This window comes from Papilio polytes, unplaced genomic scaffold (assembly GCF_000836215.1).
Source record: "Papilio polytes unplaced genomic scaffold, Ppol_1.0 DF824191.1, whole genome shotgun sequence".
Taxonomy (NCBI): domain Eukaryota; kingdom Metazoa; phylum Arthropoda; class Insecta; order Lepidoptera; family Papilionidae; genus Papilio; species Papilio polytes.
The window spans coordinates 3,856,554-3,879,728 of record NW_013525013.1 but is presented as its reverse complement, the minus strand read 5'-3'; the positions used below and the strand labels follow the sequence as shown (position 1 = coordinate 3,879,728).

Sequence of the window (23,175 nt, the reverse complement as noted above, 5' to 3'; positions counted from 1 at the left end):
CAGCTCCGCGCAGCCGGTCGCCCACGGGCCCAGCGCGTCCAACTGCAACGATAACATGATGACATTTTTATATAGTTTTATGGCTGGGAGTTGCTAATCGCCGATCAGGTAGGCCCGAGGCGGGAAAAAAGTATCCTAAGCTTTATCTTCGCCTAAAACTGTATCGCCTTTACCTAAAATTGTGTTTTATGTGTCACTAGGTTTAACCTGCGACGCCGTCCGCGAGGAATTAAAAAGGAAAAGTGAGTAGCCTATGTGTTCTTCCAAGCTATCCTCTACATACCAAATTCCATCGAAAACCGTTTAGCCGTTTAGGCTACAAACTCTAACAAACATCCATCCGTCCATCCATCTAAACTTAGGCATTTATAATATTACTAGCTTTTGCCAGCGACTCCGTCCGCGCGAAATAAAAAAACAAAAGCAAGTAGCCTATGTGTTCTTCCAGACTATTCTCTACATCTATGCCAAATTTCATCGAGAACCCTTCAGCTGTTTAGGCTACAAACTCTAACAAACATCCATCTATCCATCCATCTAAACTTTCGCATTTATAATATTAGTAAGATAGTATAGTATGGTATGAAGTATGATGTTTATAATTGTTTTAATTTTATCTGTGTTTAAACCTCACCTTATCTCTGAGCAGCCTAAGCGCTTTAGCGTTGGCGCTGCGCCGGAAGACGCCGTGTGTGAGCGGTGCGACGGCGCGCAGTCTGCGCAGCGCCTGCAGCAGCGCGGGCGGCGGCGTGCCGTTGCACAGCCGCGTCAGCGCCACACCGAACAGACGCCCGCCGCGACGGAGCAGACGAAGACCTTTACCTCCCTGATTGCTAGCACTACAAAAAAAAAAGCTTCTATAGTGTGAAACTAGTAAGTTCCAGTAAGGTAGAACGTATATTGATGACCAATTGGACGTTACTAAAGAATACACCGCTAAAAGATAAGAAAGAATGCAATAATCATACTAAAACTTGAAAATTCGAAAATCATTTAATTACGTATACTTAATGAATAGTTACTTTTTTAATAACGATAAAAAAATCAAGTCTGTAAGCCGGAGAAGAAATCGAGAATATTTAAAATAAAATGTTAGCAAGTTAAACACGAATGTAATTCAGAACCAGTTTGTAAAGCGCTTTCAGATTAGTGATACAGCCGCACAAGGAACATGGAACATCGGGTATAAGCACATTTTCATACCAGTTTCACTGGACAACGTTTCCCTTATTGGTTAATTACAACTTTGGTCAAAACATTTTCACTTCCTATACTAGGACAGCAAGTGAACTCAACTATTTATAAAAACGTTTTAACTACATTAATTATATTGGTTTCACATTTTACAAACCAAATAGTGATGTGCCGTTCAACACATTGTCGATAACTTTGTTTATGTTAAAAAAAAAAAACTAGTTTTAATTACTATTCACAGAAAGGCAATTTGAATGTTAACGAATAATATTTATTTACCTTTTAATGACTTGATTTTTCTTTCTCAGCTCGAAGATGAGCCCACAGGGATTGTTTTTGGCGTTGACGTGTTCTAAATCAAATCCATCTTCATTCGATAACGTTTGTCTGATGCGAGACATCTGGAAGTAAACAAAAACCACTTGGTTTTAATTAATTTTGGAAAACAAAATAGACTTGATTTATCAACGAGAATTATGGTCGTTTTGCTAATATTGTGTGTAAAATAAATGTATTAGTGAAGTACCTGGACGGCGTGTGGTCTCTCGATACCCTGCAGGGGTGTTGGCGGCGCATCCCTAGCGGTTCTAACGTACAGGGTGAAGTCCGCGGGCGCGCCCAGCCTGCCCTCGTGCTCCCCCTCCCCGTCCCCGGCGTCCGCCCCGCGGCCGCCGTTCTGCATCACGTGCAGCGCCTGCCGCACCACGCAGCGCGCGTTCATCTCCGGACTTACGGATACCGTCTTACACTGCAATTAGTTAAGAACATAAATTATTTAAAAATGCTTAAAAAATCCACATTTTTAATATTCAAAATCAAGAGAATGAATAGTTACACTGACATTCTGGGATTGTTATACTTACAAATTCGATGGAACTCGCTAAATCTTTATAAAAGATTTGAATATTTGTCGACTTTGGCTCTGTGTTCAGTTGTGAGTTTAAAGCGTTTTGGATTTTCCTGAAAACAAAGTAAAGATCACAATAAGTACAAGAGCAAGAGATTCTTCTAAATCTTTAAAGAAAGTATGAATATTTGCGTTAATCTTAACGGTTTTTTGCAATAGTGATGTCAATTCATTACGGGATGTATTTTATCGATATCGACTCTGCTACGACTATAGTATGTTATAGTTGATTAAGTTATTAGATAAATAGTATCGACGTACCTGTACCAAGTATCTCTAGCAGCTTGTGTGGGGTAGGTAGCGAGGTAGTTAGCGACACCTATGCTAGTCGGCCAACCGAGCAGGAAGCCGGTGTCGTCACTATCAGGTAGTGAGAGCCACACCTCCACTAATCTCACGCTCTCCTTCAACTTGAAGCAATTGGTCCCTCGCGACTTCCCAACTAGGAGGAGGTCGCTGAAGAGGAAAAGGTGGCGGTCGAGCGGTGGGGAGGTTGAACCCAATGGGCATAGTTGCACCGGCGCCTCCATTATGAAGGTGCGAGGTGACAGATTGTTGTTGGTGTTGACAGCACCACCGATGTCCAAGCTCGGCCTTTTACGGAGACTCTTGGATTTCTGAAATTAACATTATTATTATTATAATAAGGTAGAGATAAAATATAGGCTATAGTCTAGGTTTACAATCATACACGTGGAAGGCAAAGAGATAACTACTAAGGTTTTTTCACCAAGTTTATATTATACAGGGTAAACGAATACGTAGTGCAATTTTGATTGAAAACTTTCCCACTTCCTTTACAATAAAACTATATGAACATCGACTATCATATTATACACATAGATTGAATCCGATTTAATAATTGAATCGAATCAATGGATACGTCGACTATGGTAGAGTACCCACTGGTAGAATAAGTTCCCTTAGTTACCTGGTGGTGTGATGCAAGCGCGGCAGGCGCATCTGCATCGTGGAGAGCGAGGAAGTCGTGAGGGAAGAGGTCCTGCACACGCTCCAGATCGGACAGCCGCGCAGCACGCCGCCGCCCGCATCCACTGCCAACCAGACGCTCATATTGCGCCAACCGCTCGATCTGAAACAACAAAAAACAATATTAATAACATATACTACAAAGCTCATATATTTTGCTGTCTCGAAACGATACAAACACTGATTAAAGGAAACAAAACAAGATCGAAGAAACAAAGGAATTAAGAAAGAATGTTAGCTTTAAACTTTATGGTACATTCACAAAGACAGAAAAGTGATGCAGAGCGGAAGGACCGTACAACACGCGAAAAAGCTTTACTTTCACAATATATGCAAAACATTACCAGTGCTCCACTCATGTAGAACTAGCAATTATTAGCAAGCCAACGAATATTACTTTTAATATCAAATGCAAGGTAATTTAAAATTGAAATAGGATACAATTCATAATACTGTTGTATAAATCACTGTATAAGGTAAAATGTGTTACATTAAGGCTGCAATGCGGAGGTTAGCGGCGTTATGACGTATACAATTACACTAGTATTCGGCCAGGCCTCATGCACCTTAATTACACTGTCAATATACTAATTGAACTAACTCCGTTATTTACCCTTCATTCTCATGTCTTTGTTGCGCTACACAACTAAAGGTAGGAGGGTACTATGAAAACCTTTGGGCTCTCAACACATTATGTGAATTTGCCAAATACACTATTTATTTTTAAATACGTTTATGGGTTTATCAAATATAAAATCGGCCAGTATTACCCACATAAAGTTAAAGAATCTTACAAGAATAAGAATCACGGATATGATATCCATTTCCATTTATGAAATGCTTCATTAAATATAAGCATTGTGGCAGCGATACTAATCAAAATTCTAATAGGATAGTACGAGTGCGTCCCGAGGGAGCCGAGGGAGCCGAGGCAGCCGGGCGTGACGACCTCAACACAATGCTCCTGTAATAACACCGTGGGATACTCATAATTTCCTTTATTCTCAACAACATTTTGTACTTAAAAGGCAACAGATACATGGTAAGACCTTTGTAAAGTGCGTTCTAACTGGAAAAATGTTGTTTTTCTTCGTTTTATACACATTTTGTTATTTTCATGTTGATGGTTGTCATTCGTTTTTTGTTTTACATTTTAAGATATTACTACGGACGTGAAATCTTGATACAAAGTTTGCTATTGAATCAAATGACACGAAATATTTTAGTGACATTTATAAAAAAAATCTTGAAATGGCAATAAAAATAAACTTTTTATAAGTATTTGTTGTGTGATGTGTGACAAAGGAAGTGGTCATCCAAATGTTTATGGTAATAGTGCGTCAATAACGTAATCATGCAAATAAGGTAAATTCCTGATTAAGATAAAAAAATCGTTAAATAAAAACGAGACACGTAGCGGAAGACGTGTTTTACATTTTCATTTGCTTATAAGGTCTTAAGAAACGAGCAAGATGATCAATAACTTAGCTAAGCAAAGTAGAGTAAATGAGTAATCAAGTTTCAAAGTGTAATCCAGTCTGTGTATTAAGAAACTAGCTGTTCCCGTGCGGCTTCATCCGCATGAAATTATTATATGAAAATTTTATTTTATCGTTTACATTTGTCAAATTATAAATAGCAAATGTAAAAATTACATGACATGACAAACCTTGACAATCCTGCTTCCAGGTTGGCTGCAACTTATGGTCCCTTTCCACATTAGGGTCTATAGGGTCATGTAGGGATTTTTATTAAAAAATAGATTTTTAAAAATATGTTGTGATTCCTGACATCTTAGGCAACAAAGAAGTGTGTGCTTACGCTTAATTAAATTCGCTCTATTCGCTTTTTATTTCCAGTAAGCTAATTTACTGGGAATTTTCTAAAAATACATGTAATAATGAAAATGGAAATGATTTATTCGTGTAACAATTGGTTATACAAGTTATTCAGATGTAGGGACCTCCTTTTAAGTGACCAATAGGTACTTGTGACAGGAAGTCTCGCTCTTCCGTGTAACACATACATGTGAGGTATTCATGCACAATCTATCTATACCAATATAATAAAGCGCAAAAACACAGTACTTTGTGGCGTAAGGTAATAATAAAATAAAATGCAGTAACAACCACTTTTTAATTTACTTTCCGTGTAAAATAATATACCTCAAAAGCTAGGACATTTTTATTTCAATAGGTAAATGAAACATATTACATCATATTGACTTGTTAAAAAGTTGGCGACCTTACTTGCCCAATGGTATGTAAGGTCAATTTAAAGAAATGCAATTCATAAAGTAAAAGAGTAAAACCCAATGAAATATTCGTTTTTTAATCACAACGTAACATTACATTTCACTGTTAATACGCGAAGAGCACTGAGCATCTAATGTGTTCAAGGATCAAATCCCCTAGGGCACGCTATGACTGTAATTAAAGTTGTGAGCAACATCTACACGCCATTACACAACTTGGTCCGTTTCATGTTTTTATCTAGTCTAGATTTTAATGAAACTAAATGGCATCTACCATCTCTCTAATAGTGTACTGCTTTATATTAGTACTAGCTTTCGTCCGCGACTCCGTCCGGTATTAAAAAAAAAGAAAGTGAGTAGACCATGTGTCCTTCCAGACTATCCTCTAAAAAACTACAAACTCTAACAAACATCCATCCATCCATGCAAACTTTCGCATTTATAATATTAGTAGGAGTAAGATAAGTACGATTCTTAGTATAAATCCATTTATACCTGCAAATTTTATTGGCCTGTTTTTCTTTGTATAAAATCTCTAAGATGTTTATTGCTTCTTAGCGGGGATTTAAAAGATAGCTAAGGTAATAAAAAAACTAAAAGCAAACGAAATGACTTAGAGATATTAAAACAAAAGAATCTATTGGTATCGAACAAAAAGGTTATACAGCGATTGGGATTAGGCATAACTTTGGCAGACAAAAGGCAAACATTTGTCCATTGTTGGAGATAAACAGTGATCGCTTTTAGAGCCGGTTAGAGCTTTGTTTATTTGAGCCCGTAGCTCCGGCGTACCATTAACAGATCGTGTATTTATTGTTTACCTCCCAATCGACAACTGTGCGCCTATTTTTCACAACATTTGACCGAATACCACGAATTTCAAACCAACGTTCACGTAAGCGTTATCTACCAACCTGTTACACGAAACTGCACTTTCTAATACAAATGTTTACCTCCGAGGGGACACAACGTAAGTTTTTAGATAACAAACTGTCCCTAAAACGCAGATAAACCTGATAGCAGTTGCTTGCACGTGCTTTATTGCCGTGTGCTTTTTACGAATCTAACTTAACTTGCCTTTCGGTTTCCTGTTAAGTGGACACGCCTAGGTTAAGTAGGTTACTTATCTTTTCGTAATACCATGTTAAAGTATTCGTAGAAAAAATTACATTGCGTTTTGTACATTTAGATTTCGTTATAACAAAAAGTAAATTTTAGATAGATAGACGACAAATGCATTTCACTCCGTGATAAAAAATAATTTAAATACCAAAAGTCAGGACAAATTTAAAAACATTAACATTAAGTTAACTTTTAACAACGTAATTAAAAAATAATGTGTTATTAAAAATATAACGGCAAAAGACAATTTAAAGGATCTGTGCACAAAAGGCATCATATTTGCCTTAAATCGATTCATGATTTCTTAATTAAGTCAGAGATTGTCCACAATAATTGTATTGAGCATTGAAAAATGTCGTTCATACCTTTCACTTTCTCAATCAGTCTAGCAAAGCCCTTCTAAAATTACATACTTATGGTTTTTTAATTTTCATTGCCATAACGAGGTGTCGAATCTAAGGAAAGTTGTTACGTGCTGTTGTTACAAGCAATACGTATGTTACGTGGCCATTTAACAAGTCATTACAATTAGAGAGTTGCTATCTTTTTCAGCGTTGAGACTCCGCTGGGTGGGACACTTGATGAGAATAGAGAATGATCGTGGAGCTAAAAAAGCGTATATCGAAATACCGATTGGCCGCCGACTCGTCGACTGGCCCAGGTACCACTGGCGAGACGCTGTGAGCTGGACCTGCGCAAGCTAGAGTCTATCAACTGGCAGGCGACGACGCAGGACGAATGACGCTGCCGCTCTCTCGTGACGGAGGCCAAGACCCACTTTGGGTCGCTGCGCCAACGCAGTATCTTTTTTAAAATGGTAAATGGTATAAACTACTCCAAAGTCGTGATTACGCTCGTTACACGCCCCAATGATTCAATTAGTGAAAAAGGTCAGCAAATCTAGATTTAAGCGCAAACGTTAATTAATTAACTGCATTTCTTGTATAATTAATTATAGCGCGGATTTTGTTTAAGAAATGTTTGAAGTGGTTTTTAAATAAAGGTTGATATTAAGAGTAATTTAAACGTCTACATATTTTTAAAGTATAACACGGTTATGGTTAATGAATAAAAATATAATTCATGTTATTGAGACGTGAGCAATTGTGATGCATGAATATGCCAATGTTTTCGGCCATCTGGCATTACCTTAAAAGTTAATTTATCGTTTTAAAGGTTATTAACGGTATGTAATTTAATACACGGACAAGTTCGCAGAATGCAATCTGGTAATGATTCATCAACGGCCTCACAAGGCAATTCTTGAAATGGGAACAAGAATGCAAATCAGTCGGAATCCAGTTACATAGAGAATGTTATCAGGATAGATAATAGCGGTTCCTTATTTAAATGTCTTATAGTTTATTACCAATAACATTATTAAAAATACGCCTTTATGCTTAAGAGTTACCGACACTTCGTAGTCATGGACACCACAGCAACACACTTTGTTACGATTTTGTACTCTAAATGGCTGAAAGGATTTCGATGAAATTTGATTTAGATGTAGCGGAGTCTGGAAGAACACAAAGGCTACTCGGTTTTTTTTTAATTCCACGCGGACGGAGTCTCGGGCGAAAGCTGATGTCAATATAAAAGTTTAATTGCTGTGTTCAAGTTGTCCTGCTATGAATCCACAAGGTCAAAGTTCCTCGCGACGGGTCGTCTGTGACACATATCTTCTATTGTAATTCTGAATTGCGAACTCATCTTCAGTGAAAACTCCATTCACATTTATTGTAATTTAACTATAGTACTTTCTATTTCTATATGCCCTCATTATAAATGTATCATAAAAGGATAGGCGGTTACAAATATGACAAGATACTGAGAACTCATAGCGTAGAAAAACGTCTTGAATCTTCAACAATAATAATTTCCAATTGTTACTATAGAACTAAGATCTCTATTAATAACTAAAGTACATTCGCTTTTTAATAATCTTTTCGTTAAGAAATTTTGTTATTAGACTTAATGGATATTTAAACACCTACTAATAAAAAGCATTAAGAACTTGAGTTTTTTTTAATGAAGAAAGTTAATCCTGCTGTAAAATTGAAGCTCGTAAACAATTTGCTAGAAGAGTTAAGTATTTTTACTACAAAAAACTTCGTTTTTAATCACAAATTGTTAATACCTCTTTTTTAACTATCAAGCATTAGTTTTTTTTAATTACAATATGGCACGTTTATCGATTTATTTTGTAGTGGGTATTTATAAATCGTATTTTGACATACTTTCTCATCATTGTATAAACTAGAAATAAACAAACACACATCCATATGCATTTTCGTAAGAGTTACATAAGCGCCTGCTTTTCCCCAAGACCATAACGCAAGTTGTTTCCGCGTAAATCGTACAAAAGCTCTTTGAGGTGTTAATTGCGTTTGACTAGTGATGTTACCGCGAATATGAGCGTAACGGAAAAATAAGTTGTTACATTTTAAACTCAAACGATGAGTTAAAAAATGAGGCATTAAAAAACTTACATCTTGTTTGTATATGCTACATTTTGTTAATAATATGCATTTTAAACATATTTGTGCTAATTAAAATACAAATTATTGTTTACATATAGTTTATTTCTATAAATCAAACAAAATGGACTATTACAGTACTTAGCCTATTTACATTATGAAATACGACAAGAAATTTCGTTGTATAATCAATTCACTATGACTATCACTACAAAAGAAATATAGTAGCATATCTAAAGATGTTTAAAAATAAACAGAAAGATAGGACACGGAACATTTTAGCGACTGGCTTGTTGCCAGGTCTATCTTGCGTCTGTCATAGACGTCTGTCGGCAGTCACAAGTGCTGCTGGCGTAGTGGCCACATGATTTATGTTCGTAGACTTGGAAGATGAACAAGTTACAAATAACTAATCACCTCGTTTTCTGCGAACTCTACCTGTCTAGTTATTTATGTAAGTTTGAACTTCGTCATTTACGTAACTTAGTTATTGTAAGTACTCTATAATGTATAGATATCTCTATTCCTCATACGAGCAGTTGGCTGATTGGTAGACAACATTTCGAATTAAAAAAAAACTGATTCGATTTTGAAAATCGAATATTAACTTCCACTTTCGTTATGCAAATTAAAGATTGAGATCAAAAATTATAAAGATCATATTTAACCTTCAGTTTACAATATTTTTCAACAATTCAACAAAAAAAAAATGCGGACATAAAACAATGTCGGGACGAATAATTATTCAGCGGCGTTCATAAATCAAAAAGAAAGCAGCGCTGTTACCGAGGAAGAGATCAGCCGTGGAATTTTCGATTGGGCATGATGAAGGGCTGCGCCAGCGCAGGCATTCTGGGCCGAATGGGCCGCGGTTTGCGGTCAACGGCCTTCTTACGCACCCCGCCATGTCCCTTGACAATGCTCACTCAACTCAAAATAAGAATAACAAGACCAAAAATACTTAATCGCATTTTAAAACTTCCAAACCTGAACGTTCCACGTTTATAACTTCGAAGTACCTTATGTCCAAAACGTTATTAACATATTCAAAATGTAATATTCTGATAAAATGTTAAATATTATCAGTATTGTATGTCTTTTATAAACGATTGAATAAAACTTTCTTAATGACGTAATTTCGAAATGTTTACATCTTTGTATAAAAATAAATTGTATCTTAGGGCCATCATTAAATATAAATTAGCTGGCAAAGGTTAATCTGTTTCAATTTAAACGATACGTTTCTATTACACAGGCGGATTGAATCTATTAATAATAGTTATATTTTATATCTCAAAGAAGTATATGCATGTTATTAATATTAACAATTAAATGCGATTACATCAAGATCTCTTATGCTTTTGCCACCCTCCTGTATTAAGTAACAAGAATCTGCTTTTAAGACTGTAAATGAGACACGAAACTAAATAAATAATTTTTTCAAATAAATAACTTATTTCTTAGTTATCTTGTTTTAATCTAAATTAGTTCGATCAATAAACAAAGTTTAGCTACATTAAAGTCAAAAGTAAGCATTTAAAAAAGAATTACTAAACATAATGTTTACTAAATATCAGTTCTTTAAATGAAGTTAAGTCTGAGAATTATTGATGAGTCTGTGCTTTGTTTTCTACTTACGTTAATTTAACAACCTGTTTTCTTACGGACGTAGACGGTAGAAAGACTATGTAATCATCTGTAACGTGTTAATTACGACCCGTATTACCAACGTTAGAACAAAGAGCCTACGCAACTATCTGCAAGTGCTCTTATTTCGGTTTAATGAAATCTCGTGACCTAGTGATGATTGCGAGGACGATGAAAAAGGTAATATTAAGCCCCTCATAAACTTATTTCGTTTGTTGTACGTATTGTATTTGTAAATGCGACTTGGTTTCCAGTGCCAATGATTCAGAAAGTTACATTGCTATGGCGATTTAAATAACTCTAAAGAGAGTCTTGACTTTAAGTATATATTAAATATGCTGCCAAGTTACTTGATAAAATGTATACTGTACTAACTGTTACTCGCGACTCTCCGCGTGAAATTAAAAAAAAATAATGAAAAAAATTGTCTGTAGATTCTAGTATTACTCACTAATAATGTAGCTTTTAATGGTGTAAGAATTTTATAAATCTGCCCAGTAGTTTTGGGTTATTCCAATAAATACAAAAATACAAATCTTTACTTCTTTTTAAGTATAGATTGTAATACGTTTAATTTCGAAACATCTATAACTAAGTAATCGCATTAGATTATAAATATCAAAAGAATTCACATACTACTAAATATAAAATGTTATATTACTTTTACTGGCAATAATTTACCGATCATTTTGTAATACTATAAAGTAGTGGGCAATAGAACTGAATACGTATATGATCACATACCAGTGATAGGTGTCAATTACGATGCTATCTGAAGCCGAAGTCAGCGTCTCTATGAATCGAAGTACCGAAGTTTTGTAACCAGACGGACACGTCTGTTGCCAAACAATTAAATGGCAGGCGTATAGAATGCATCATTATAAGTTAACAAAATTTATTCTTTAAATACACACCTATAGATCGAAGCCAGATCAAATTGTATTATGTAATTCGTGAACCTAACAATGGTGCATGTCAATCATATTGGAGACGTTTTTAAAATAAGTCCAAGGGAGAAAGTAATGTTCGGTTTTGTAATGTCACTGGGTGGCTCTAAATCATTGCTCTATTGGCTTAATTGGTAGAGTCGACCAGGGTCAGCGTTTAATAGAAATAGAAGTTGATTGTAGTTAACATCGTAATGTTCTAAATAGTTAATTGTGTACTGAATTCAGAGATGACGTGATTTAATAGAAACACGCACAGACTCAGTTAAAGTACACCTTTAGTACTTACAGAACAACATATTTAGTATAATTCTATAATGAAGTCTCATTTGTAAGTAGGACTAACGATAATGTTATGACGATGGTGTCGTAAGTCGTGCTTAAAGTTAGTTTGTGGCTGCTTGTCTATCTATACTAATATTACAAAGAGGAGAGATTTGTATTTTTGTATGTATTGATTAATTGTAATATTATTGATTTTTGAGATATAAGGTAATTTTTACACATTGTTTGTTTTTATATCTGCGAATGTTGTGTTTGCCTGTAAATGAAACATGTTTATGTTTATACTTTTTACTGAGTTTCAACCACTGTATGTAAATCCGTTTTAATATGTTTTGTTGGCATTCCTATAAAAATATATAAATAAATAAATAACTCTAAAACTACTGCGCCGATTTATAAAATTCTTTAACCATTGAAGTGCTACGTTATCAGTGAGTAACATACGCTATATTTTTTATTGGTTTTCAATTTTACGCGGGCGAAGTCGCGAGCATAAAAGAGTTATGCACCCCTCCACTTTTAATGTTTTATCGTTGGAAGTTAAATCGTTATACTAAAACTCCGTTCTTTTTTAAATAATACGACACGGTGAAAATTAAAGTCACTCATTAAAAATAATCTGATTAATAAATCTCTATTTTTAAATCGCCTTAGCGACAAGCTCTATGTCTCTCAATCATTAACACAACATTAATTCTAAATGATCGGAAGTTTATTCGTGTTTCGTAACTTGCCGTTCCGAAATAGTCGGATTTGAAGCATTTTTAAATAGATAAATGTTAGCGTTATGCAATAATCTTATTAGTTGGGCATAAATTATCTTTGAGTTTAAGAAGAGATTCCGGAGTATCTCAATACCGTTAAAAATTTGATCGGATTTGCGTCAACTTATAATACATTGGTTGCGATGGGCCCTTGCATCTAATCGCCTGTAAATAATCTGCCAGATGGAACTTAAAAAACATAAGTATATTAATTGTGTTTTAAAAGCTATATAACTTCATAGTTATGTTAACTAATTATGTTAAAAATAAAAGCTGATATTTGCTGGCTCTTATTCAGAGATCTAGATTTGGTCTACCTTATTAAGTATGAACAGCTAGGGGGGGGATATAAAGGGATATGTTTAACTTGCATAATACAGTATTGACGCGAGTATACTTAAAAGAACAAACAAATTTAAATCATGTTGAAATAATTATATAAGAAAGAAAGTACTCTTATTGAAATATGAAAAATTGTTTACTCTGTCCATATTGATTTTTCGCTCAATTGGATTTCTTATGAATATATTTAAAAAAATCACAACGGGTTACGTGAAATGTAAGTTAACATAAAAACTTCGAAAAAACTGAAAGTCAATAAATTAAGAATGTTGTAATTTTTGTATTGATGACTCAAACTTTTTTAATACTTAACTCTTAACTACGACCACCAGAAGTGTAAAGTGAAGTGACTCCAAGATGGTACTCACTAGCTTAGTAGCCTACTCTTGAAGGAACCCACGTCATACTTGGACGGAAAAACTTAGAACTTTTACAACCGAACTGTCCAAGATAGGCTTTCGTCAAAATATACACATGGGAAACAGAACCACAACTTCAACACAGTTAAATCAGAAAACACGTAAACAGTTAACCACGAAGTTGTAAAAAGACAGTAAACTATCGGTAACTCACTGGCCGCTTTCACATTGCGTAACAATGTTTTTTTACATCATCGACTGACACACATAATAGTGTAAACTTCGGCCATTGATCGAAACGAGTAATTAAATCAGTTAAATTAATTGCTTATACAGTTTATAAAACTTATTTTCTACCAGCACAATTAGTTGCGCGTAATCTTCGTTGAAATAATCTGCTACAATTAAAGCATAATTTGCTACCTATATTCTATAAAAGCAAAAAAATACTAGGAATATATTCCAATAATGTTTCCCGGAATATGTTATAAATGTCATTAACTTATGACACCCACGAAGTTAGCTTCCCAAATTATCCTGCGTCACCCTAACCCTTTTTTGTTTTGATTGATAAAGTTGTAATTTACTATGATTATATTAATAACAGTCACAACTTCTTGGAATTCCAAGTTCTCAAACTATTATCGTTAATTTTGGACAATCAGTCGCCTCACGTAGTGTTAGATGACTCAAACGAGACTTAAAAGCCACTCTGTTTCAACTTCAATAAACTTAAAACTATGTAACACTCACTTTTAAAATATATCAAGTGTACATTACTTTTTGTAACACTTTTTTAAAATCTCATCTCATTTACACTTAGTAACGTAATAAAGAAAGGTCGTGTAAAGTCACTTAATAGAATTAACAATCTAAATAAAACTGCAGAAGATCTCCGTGTATAGAATCTTAATTCTTTATCGATATAAATTCAAGTGAAATTTTGACGCAATTAAATAAACCGTCAAACATTCAGTGCATTTTATCATCAGATTGCTGAAAGTAAACAGTATCATTATTGTTCGGACATCCTTCCAGGGTGCAAGCAGTAAACAACTAAATATTTCACTTAGTCACGTTCTCTTACGTAAACATTCCTCACTTGTGAGCTGGTGATTTATCGGCATTTTTTACCATACCTCTTAGGTTTATGGTGACAGATTGATGTTTTTAGTAGAGTCTATTGGTTTCGTATTCAACAAATAATTGCGGAACGTGATCATTGGAAGGTCGACCAAGTTTCTACAAGTACTTATACTAATTTGTAATACTTCATCTGTCAATGTTAATAGTGAATATAGTAATGGACAAATATTTTTTTATAGTAAATGTAAATGACGTTATGTCCACGCTTCTTGCGATTTGAATATACACATACCAGCTTTTATTTATTGTAATTTTGATATCATTGCTTACTGTGTCTACTCTACTCTACTACCTCGAGTCAAATACACAACTTAGTTTAACTTCAGATAGAGTTCAATATTTTTGCGGAAAACAAAAGTTACATAGTACATCATTAACAAACTTTTTAAGTCAATATTAATCAGCGTGAGAAATGATTTGTTTTTTTTCTTAATTCGAGTGTTCAGTTACGATGTACATTTCCACAGAACACGAGGTACTTCCTTCGATTTTATTAGAATTACCATCTGTGAGAACTGTCAGAGATGAACAATGACGTCGCTTATGTTAGAATCCGTCGATAGTACGAGGTAGGTAGTAGGTAGTGTTCCGTGAAGGCAGAACAATGGTGGGTAGTTTTGAAATAACTTCTTATAACACGTACATGACGCAAGGCTAGCACGTATCACACGGCTTATTATGCATAGGATAGGTTATTTAAAAATTTATTTTAGTACCCGGCTCGCATTCAGTACTCACTCGCATTCTTGCATTTATCATTAGTTTCAACTGTACAGTTTTTGTACAGGTGCTGCATTATACGTCATCTATCTCACTCTCTTAGAACAAAACAGAGATAACAACATTTTTAGTGTCAACGCAGTGGAATCTTACGGTTAGATGTAAGGAATGTGCTAGATTTTGTACCTGTTTGCGGAGCTTATGCGATTAACTTACACATTCATAATTAAACATTTGTTTAGTATTAAAGTTAAGCACATGTGATGCAAGTGAAGTGAAAAATGCCATGTTTATGATATAGACATGAGTCACGACATGTGAATGAAGTACTAAAGTTGGAAACACAATTTACAAATCACAAATATTGCTTAGTTTTTAACAAGATTTCTGCACTCAGAAGTTTGCTTTTAGTACGAAATTTTACAGACTACATTTTAGGATCTCAAAACATAATTTTGCAATATATTTATCATCACACAAATTATAAACGAATACGTTTCATATATGTCAATTAATATCTTTTCTATGTCCCTAATTTGGGATATAAAACTTACGGTAAACAAGGCATGTGTCTGCAAGGTGTCCATGAACAAGTGTATTTTAAAAATAACTTAAAATATACGCCGTAGAGGTAATTAAAGATAAAACAATAACAAATGAAACATCATTCCAACGGTGCAAGTTTTAAAATAGACTGGAACATCCCGATACAATTGCAGTATAAAAACCGGACCAATGTTTGAAATATCGTTCTAGTTTTTATTGCGTGGATAGACAGCTGTCTGGTACGGTATTTGGATAGAGTCTGCAATAACTTTAATAGTCCAACAGAACTGGAATATATATGTTATTTAAGCATTGTTAGACTCCATTAGACTGGGTCCTAGGATATACGTCATCTTTCTCTTAAACAACAATTCTATATTCGTATCGCAGCTTCGTCTCGCAGGTGGCCGAAGGACGCAAGCCTGCGCACAATGTGGTAGTACTCGTGGTGTTTCCATGTATGTTTGTACATTTAAAGATCCGGTAAGGTATAGAAGTCTACAAGGTGAAAAGACGTAGTAACACACTCCCTTATTAAGAGCAGTTATTATATTTTGTTTACATTTCAGATTTTCAGTCATCAATGTTGGCTTAATTACTTTAGTGATTGTAAATGGTCGAACTTAAGCTAGTAACTTTGTTGATAAGTTACGTTGTCACCCTTATTTTGGAATGTTGCTACGATAAGGAGACAATTGCACTCTGAATATTTCTTCTTTTTGACAAAAAGTTCAAAAGTCATGACTCAATACGAATAATGGATATAAACAAAGATAAAGTTTTGAATAACGTATAACACTGCGATAGTTATACACTTATGCTAGAAATGTGCATGACGCATGGTTTTTATTAACTTATTCATGATACATTTACATATTATTTTGTATTATGCATACATTCTTATTCAACACAAATTAGCAATCGCAATTAAATGATCACTTTAATGCTTACTTTTAAAATACAGTTAAACTAGTTAGACAATTTTAGTAAGGCTTGAAAAATTTGAATTCTTATTTGGCGACAAAACTATGGTAAAATTCTTCAATGCCACTTCCAAGAAAAAAGTTTTATAGGTTGGTAGATGATAGTATAATAAAAAAATATGACACTATAAACTACACATTGAATCAATAACAAATATAATCTGTGTCAAATTAAATAACACCCATGGTCATATAATCCGGTAATTATAATTTAAAAGTATACGAGTATATATGTTCGACTTAATTATTTTTTCAGGGTTAGCAAGCCATAAATCTGGTGCGTGGTCGATAATTAGGATATAATTACTAAAATAAAATTTTGTTTTGTAATAACGCCCTAATTACGAATGACGTAATTGATTTTAGACCCATTGACTCGATATTAAATTAAATCGATTGAAGCAAGTTCAAATTACCCCACTTCTATTACGTAAAACATGTTCAAAATGTGGTTTAGCATGCACACTTCAAAATTTATTGCTAAATGTCGATATTCTAAATATTACTTTGCTTTCATATCTAGTTTAGTAATGTTAACTTGCAACTTGCATTGAGCAGAATATTGCAATATGAAAAAAAAATGTATTTTATTACTTGCAATATTTATTAATTCTATTCTAACTTTTTAGTTGGTATAGTATGTTACTTATTGGAACAAAATATGTTACAAATTGGTGTGTTAATGTTTGTATAATTTTTAGTAACTTAAATCTAACTTTTTCTTTCGTGCAAGTAGCTCAAGCTTCAAAATTTCCAACAAACTTAAGCAATTCGTTACATAAAGCGTTAGACGGCGACGGCCGAGATAACCTCTCTGACCAAGTTATGAAAAATTGACTGTCGTCAGTAGATTATATCTCAGACTGCTCGGGCCGGAGAATAAATATTATGTGACACAATTAACATATTAAATTCGAGTTTAGAGATAAGTAAATACAATGAGAGGCAATGAGAAACTTGCGTAGGTCATACGATACCAACTGCGGGTCGTTAAGTCAACTTGTACTCGCTTCATGAGGTTATTATTTTATAAAGGCGCGTCTTATGTCCGCTATCTGATAGAGGTAATATAATACTTGGTTAATGTGTTTTGTGTACAACGTGGAGATTAGCATCAGGCATTACAGCGTACTGGGCCTACGTGCCTCCACTCGGGTGACAGTTATTCGAAACTGCCAACGAGCATCTAATGCCCATCGTCCCTCAGCCGATATAACGTCCACACTTAACATCCACTCACAATTCAATACGATGCAAATGCAAACAGGTAAAGTAGTTAGCATTCATCGCAACGTTGTCGATGCGTATGCGCACGATTTAAGCTCACGAAACTGATCCCTACAGAATTATAATGCCCATTATTAAACGGAATCCTATCCAGTGTATTGTATTTGTTGTAAAAAAAAAACTTTTAAACGTGTATAAAGTATTTAATCATTTGTTTTCAAATTAAAAGCAAAAAAATACTTCGAAGCCGGTTTAGATAATTAGTTAATTACGATATTTATTACCAAGAGCTATGGCGGTCTAGTTTGAGTCGATCATACAATTATGTTAAAAAAACACCATGGGTATAATGATAGCTTACGACCCTAGAACGGAAAGGCATAAAAAACTTACATGCATGATGGATAGTCGTCAGTCACTAGCACGAAAACATCACGTCCTGTGTCACGGCAATAATTTGTTTGTTTACTATAACGGAAACCGGGTGCACACACGAGAGGTGCGTCCTCGCGCGCAACGCGGGCAGGACTGGCGCGCTGCGCCGGCGCACGCGCAGCGCCCGCCGCACGCGGCACGCGCGCACCATATTGCAACGATAAAACTTCGATAAATGCACGATATGGATCTCTATAAATATGACTACTGTTTCTTTCATTAAGATGAACGTTGTTAAATACTACTTACTTGAAACCAAAGTATAAAAAAGTGTTCAATTGATAAATTAGCAAAATCACTACTAAGCATTAATCTTAGGCTAGAAAATTTCAATTAAACAAAATGATTTAGGTTTTAACGAACATTTATGCGATGCTAAAGTAGATTGTTGTCCAGGTACCTTTCTTTGTAGTGTATTTATTAAGTTACAATAGTCATTTAATTATTGTCACTGTTTTAATTATATCTCTACATCAGCATTTCTCTAAACACATAAATAGAACTCGTGTTTACTACATCTAAGACTACATTAATACCGATAACGTGTCTTTCCACAATTTAGATACAATCTAACAGGGACATATCTGTGAAAGTGTGTTAAAATAATAATATTACGTAAATTTATGTCGCATTAGCCAAGTCTGCTACCGAGGATCGCAGTTAAGACAGCTAAATAGCTGCAATAATAACAGTCACAATATAAAGCAACATTGTAATGCCTGAATAGCAGAAAACGGGTCCTGCATAGTTCTACCATAGCTCTGCCGCACGGAATATGGCGTCAATTAAGTCTCGCTGTACCTGATAAATTTATTCCATCTGCTTCTCTTATACTTTTTTGATTGGCCATTCTATTGGGTACAAAACATCGCAGACAGCTATGTGATAAATTGACCTTTTGTTACGTTTATTAAAGCTTCATGTAAGTATAATTCTTAATTATAATAGCTTTAAATATTAACATAAACTTCTATCAACGTTTTAATAACAAGCACGCTTGTTAGCGTTAGCTGCGTCGTATTGTTAAGATAACCAATACAATTCATATATAATAGTTAAGAATATTCTATTTTTCTTAGGGACTGTATCAGCTAGTACCCTTTTAATTATTCTAAGCAGTTATAGCTTGAAATTATAGGAAATTCGGCAAACATTTTGAATGGAATTCGATTGTAAATAACGCGACCAATACATCTACTTACGCCGTGTCCTTAACGACAATACGATCATAAATCATTCGTGTAATGAATCAACAATGTAAGAGGTATATCATAATCGCGAGTTATTCGTGATCGGAGATCGTTGAGCGAACACGCGAGCTGCGGCGATTGGGAAGTGGAGTATGTCACGTGTCTTATCAATCAAACACGCTTAAAGAACCAGCACGCCACCCATAACGCTTCGTTAAATCAAAAACGAGGCTTTAAAATTTGGGTGCGGAATGTGGTAGTGGTAGTTATGTTATAAGCAAGGTATTTACTTAATACTACTTATGTCTGGTTTATTGTATGTGGAATAATAAAAGCTTTGTATAACTTTATAAAAATTTCATCAGTTTTTATTTTACTTTCATTAGCAAACGGAACCGGTGTTGAACCAGTATTTAAAAGTTAGTTAGAGACAAAGGTAGATAATGTTTCTTAATTGTTTATCAAATTTGTGGTGGAGGAATAAAGATTCCAATTTTCATATTTTTCTGTTAATCGATCGTGATTTGACATGCTGTGCTGCAACTGAAGATCATTTAACTTATTTTCGATGGGAATTTTATGTAGATGGCGCTTGTAGCGTGAGTATGCGTGTTAACAATCACATGAGCCATAACAACAAGCTGTTACAACACAATCGAGACATCAAGATCGGGAGTCGCAACGGAAGCGATTCGAGCATTTGCACGGCGATTAATCGATAACAGCATCGAGCACGACAGAATCGAATCCATATCGATTTATATAATACTGGGCTCTGTCTTTAATCTGGCCATCGAGTGGGTGATGACGAAACTTCCGACAGCTTGTGACATTAATACATATTTCACTATTTGGGTGTTCGTTGGATAACGTGTCGTTATGTAACCCTATTAATGCACGCGGTTGATCTAAACATAGTTTTTTAATCATCGCCCCGAATTAATTACCACAAATACAACAGGGGCGAACACAAAAGAGGCATTCGAGGAGGATAAAAATCATACGATAACTCTTTGCTTAAATCTAAGTATGGACTTTTAATTGTTATTCATGGTCAATTATTTTATAAGTTTCTGAAGAAATTATAAACGCTTGTGTAATCTTTATTAAAACTACTTTCACAGAGCCGACGAATTATGGACTTGCATTATCTTAGTCATATTTATTGCAAAAATGCACAAATAAGGGACATGTTTTTCATCATTGCTTAATACACTTATTTAATAAATTGCAAGCAAGTAATTATGACGCATCGTTTATATGTAGTTCAAATAGAACCTAATATCGATGAGAATCGAATGATTCATTAATCGAATCACAATCGACAGTGATATAATTCAACTGGTTCGATTATCCGAAGACGGGGTCGTTGAATTCAGGTTACTTTGCCGAAGTGACCACAACCATCATTGTCACATATTAAGGCCGGAAGAGAGAAACAATTACTATGTACACTTTCATAATTAAGTTAATGGATTTAATAGAACAAAGTTTAACGATTAAGACAATGTGATATTATGTGGTTTAAAAAAACATACGGTAGAATTGAGTACATCCTTCTTTCGTTACGTCGGTCAAAAACTAAAAAATAGAACAATGAGTCTATCACAATATTCTAACACGATATAAGCAACCTACTGTTTACAAAAGATAATAATGATTGTTTTATCTTAATCTGTAGTTTAAAGTCTTATATAAACTTAAAGCTCTACTTTATGCTTAATCATTTTTATCCTAACAATTTCATACTGTTCTAAAATAATGTGTGTTTTAACGTGCAAATTAAAATACGATTTTATATTTTAATTTTCGTAATTCACTTATATAGATATATCACGTATCATGCAAATATATATCTGCAAAAAACTATCATACTTATCGATACGTTGATCATAATTCTATTGTATTAAGTGAGTGAACTCTGAAGCATTTCACCGATGTATTAAAATTCCAACCGAGTCCTAGTTGGCTCGCATTGGTGCGCACAAACATATGTCATAACCGAAACCGTCGTATGATATTGAATGGCCAATCGGCGATTTATGTAAATTGATGTTAGCAAACCCTTTGCTACTTCAAATCGCTTACTTAGCTAAAAGTAGGCGATTTAAGCTATTTTTTGGTGTCACGACAAATGCGCGTGTAATTCTAGACTAGACAGCGTAATTACAATGTACATTAGCACGTATTTAGTGCAGTAATTACGATGAACGAGCTCGATCGATAATCATGTTATGGTAAGTACTTAGGTGCCTTAATGAGTCGACAAATTTTGATCTGTCTTATGAAAGCTGGCCCTCAAGGCGTATGGGGAGCGTCCTTCGGGTGGCGGGTAGGGGAGCGGTCGGTAGCACAGCTTAGCTACGCTAACCGGCTAAGCCCGGTGGGCTCTCTGACCAAAGTAGGGTGTGGTCCTCCAGCAACATGGGGGTTGTGCGGTGGGCTGACAACCCGTCCACGGAAAAAAGTCTTTGTTACGAAACCGCCCTTTTCTCTCGTGTCGCAGGCCAAGACCCACTTTGGGTCTCTGCACCAACGCAGACAGTATGTAGGAAAGATATGGGTTTGTTTAAGGTGAAAATTAACGTATTCGAACAACGTTGTAAAGAACTGAAACTGAACTGTTGGAAATTCAATTTATTTAAGTGTCTCAATCTATTCTAATATTATAAAGAGGAAAGGTTTGTATTTTCATATGTATTAAATTAAATCAAAAACCTACTCGACCGATTTAAAAAAATCTTTATTCGTTAGAAAGGTACTTTATCTGTGAGTAACATAGGCCATATGTTTTTAAATTCATAAGTGCGAAGTTACGAGCAACAATTTGTCAAATAAAAAATATATTGATATGATTTAATTCGACCATCCAACTATTTGATTTGTGCACATTGTACCACAAACATTGTAAGACATTTTGTTTTGTAAGCAATTGTTTAGAACATGTGAAGTGAGCGAGATAGCAAGTTGTTTGAAATGTACAATTTTCCAATTCACATCAATTACGACGGTGTTTGGTCTAGAATGAGCTTGCGTGTTAAGCCTCAATTTTACGCCGGCCCTACGAGTACTCTACAACGCTTATTACGAAAGTATGCGAAGAACACTGTCAATATGTAATACGTAAAATTCGATTATTTATTATATATTTTTGTTGCACAGGACTTAATAACTAAATCTATGAGTTTCAACATAGTCTATCCCTTCCTATTTCAAAAAAAGAAAGCATTGCATATTTTTTTCCAGTAGTTTTGACCTTTGCTTGTTAAAATAACAAAAAACTTTCATATTACAGAATTTGTTAACAAAAGTACCATCTCTAAAACTATAAATTACATTGAAATAACTCTGCTGTCACCATTACAAGGTTATTGTGAACAATTTATTGTAAATATCAAAAGACAAAGAAAACTTTTTTTATCTTACAAATCTAATTTATATCCGCAGTTATATTTGACATTATTATTTCTGAGAGTCATTGTTTATTGGTATTGTCTCCATCTCAGCTCGATCGCTGGTATGTATTCTAGTGACCCCATTTGATTCGCGACGAATCTTTTGTACGAAATGTAAACGTGGTGTGCACAAATCCAATTTCGTTCAAGTCAGAGGTGCTAAAACATTGACACTAAAAATTAAA

General features: G+C 34.6%; 1 protein-coding gene across 1 annotated transcript in view; it reads right to left on the bottom strand.

Moving 5' to 3' along the window:
• LOC106110735 overlaps window positions 1-23,175 on the bottom strand; it is a 114,265-nt gene that overhangs the window by 2,356 nt on the left and 88,734 nt on the right. Inside the window, exons 4-10 of the mRNA XM_013292632.1 lie at window positions 3,033-3,194; window positions 2,363-2,718; window positions 2,058-2,154; window positions 1,721-1,942; window positions 1,474-1,595; window positions 635-839; window positions 5-42 (exon numbers count right to left, since the gene is read on the bottom strand). Coding sequence (XP_013148086.1) covers window positions 5-42; window positions 635-839; window positions 1,474-1,595; window positions 1,721-1,942; window positions 2,058-2,154; window positions 2,363-2,718; window positions 3,033-3,194 — 1,202 coding nt within the window. The remainder of the gene's footprint in view (window positions 1-4; window positions 43-634; window positions 840-1,473; window positions 1,596-1,720; window positions 1,943-2,057; window positions 2,155-2,362; window positions 2,719-3,032; window positions 3,195-23,175) is intronic.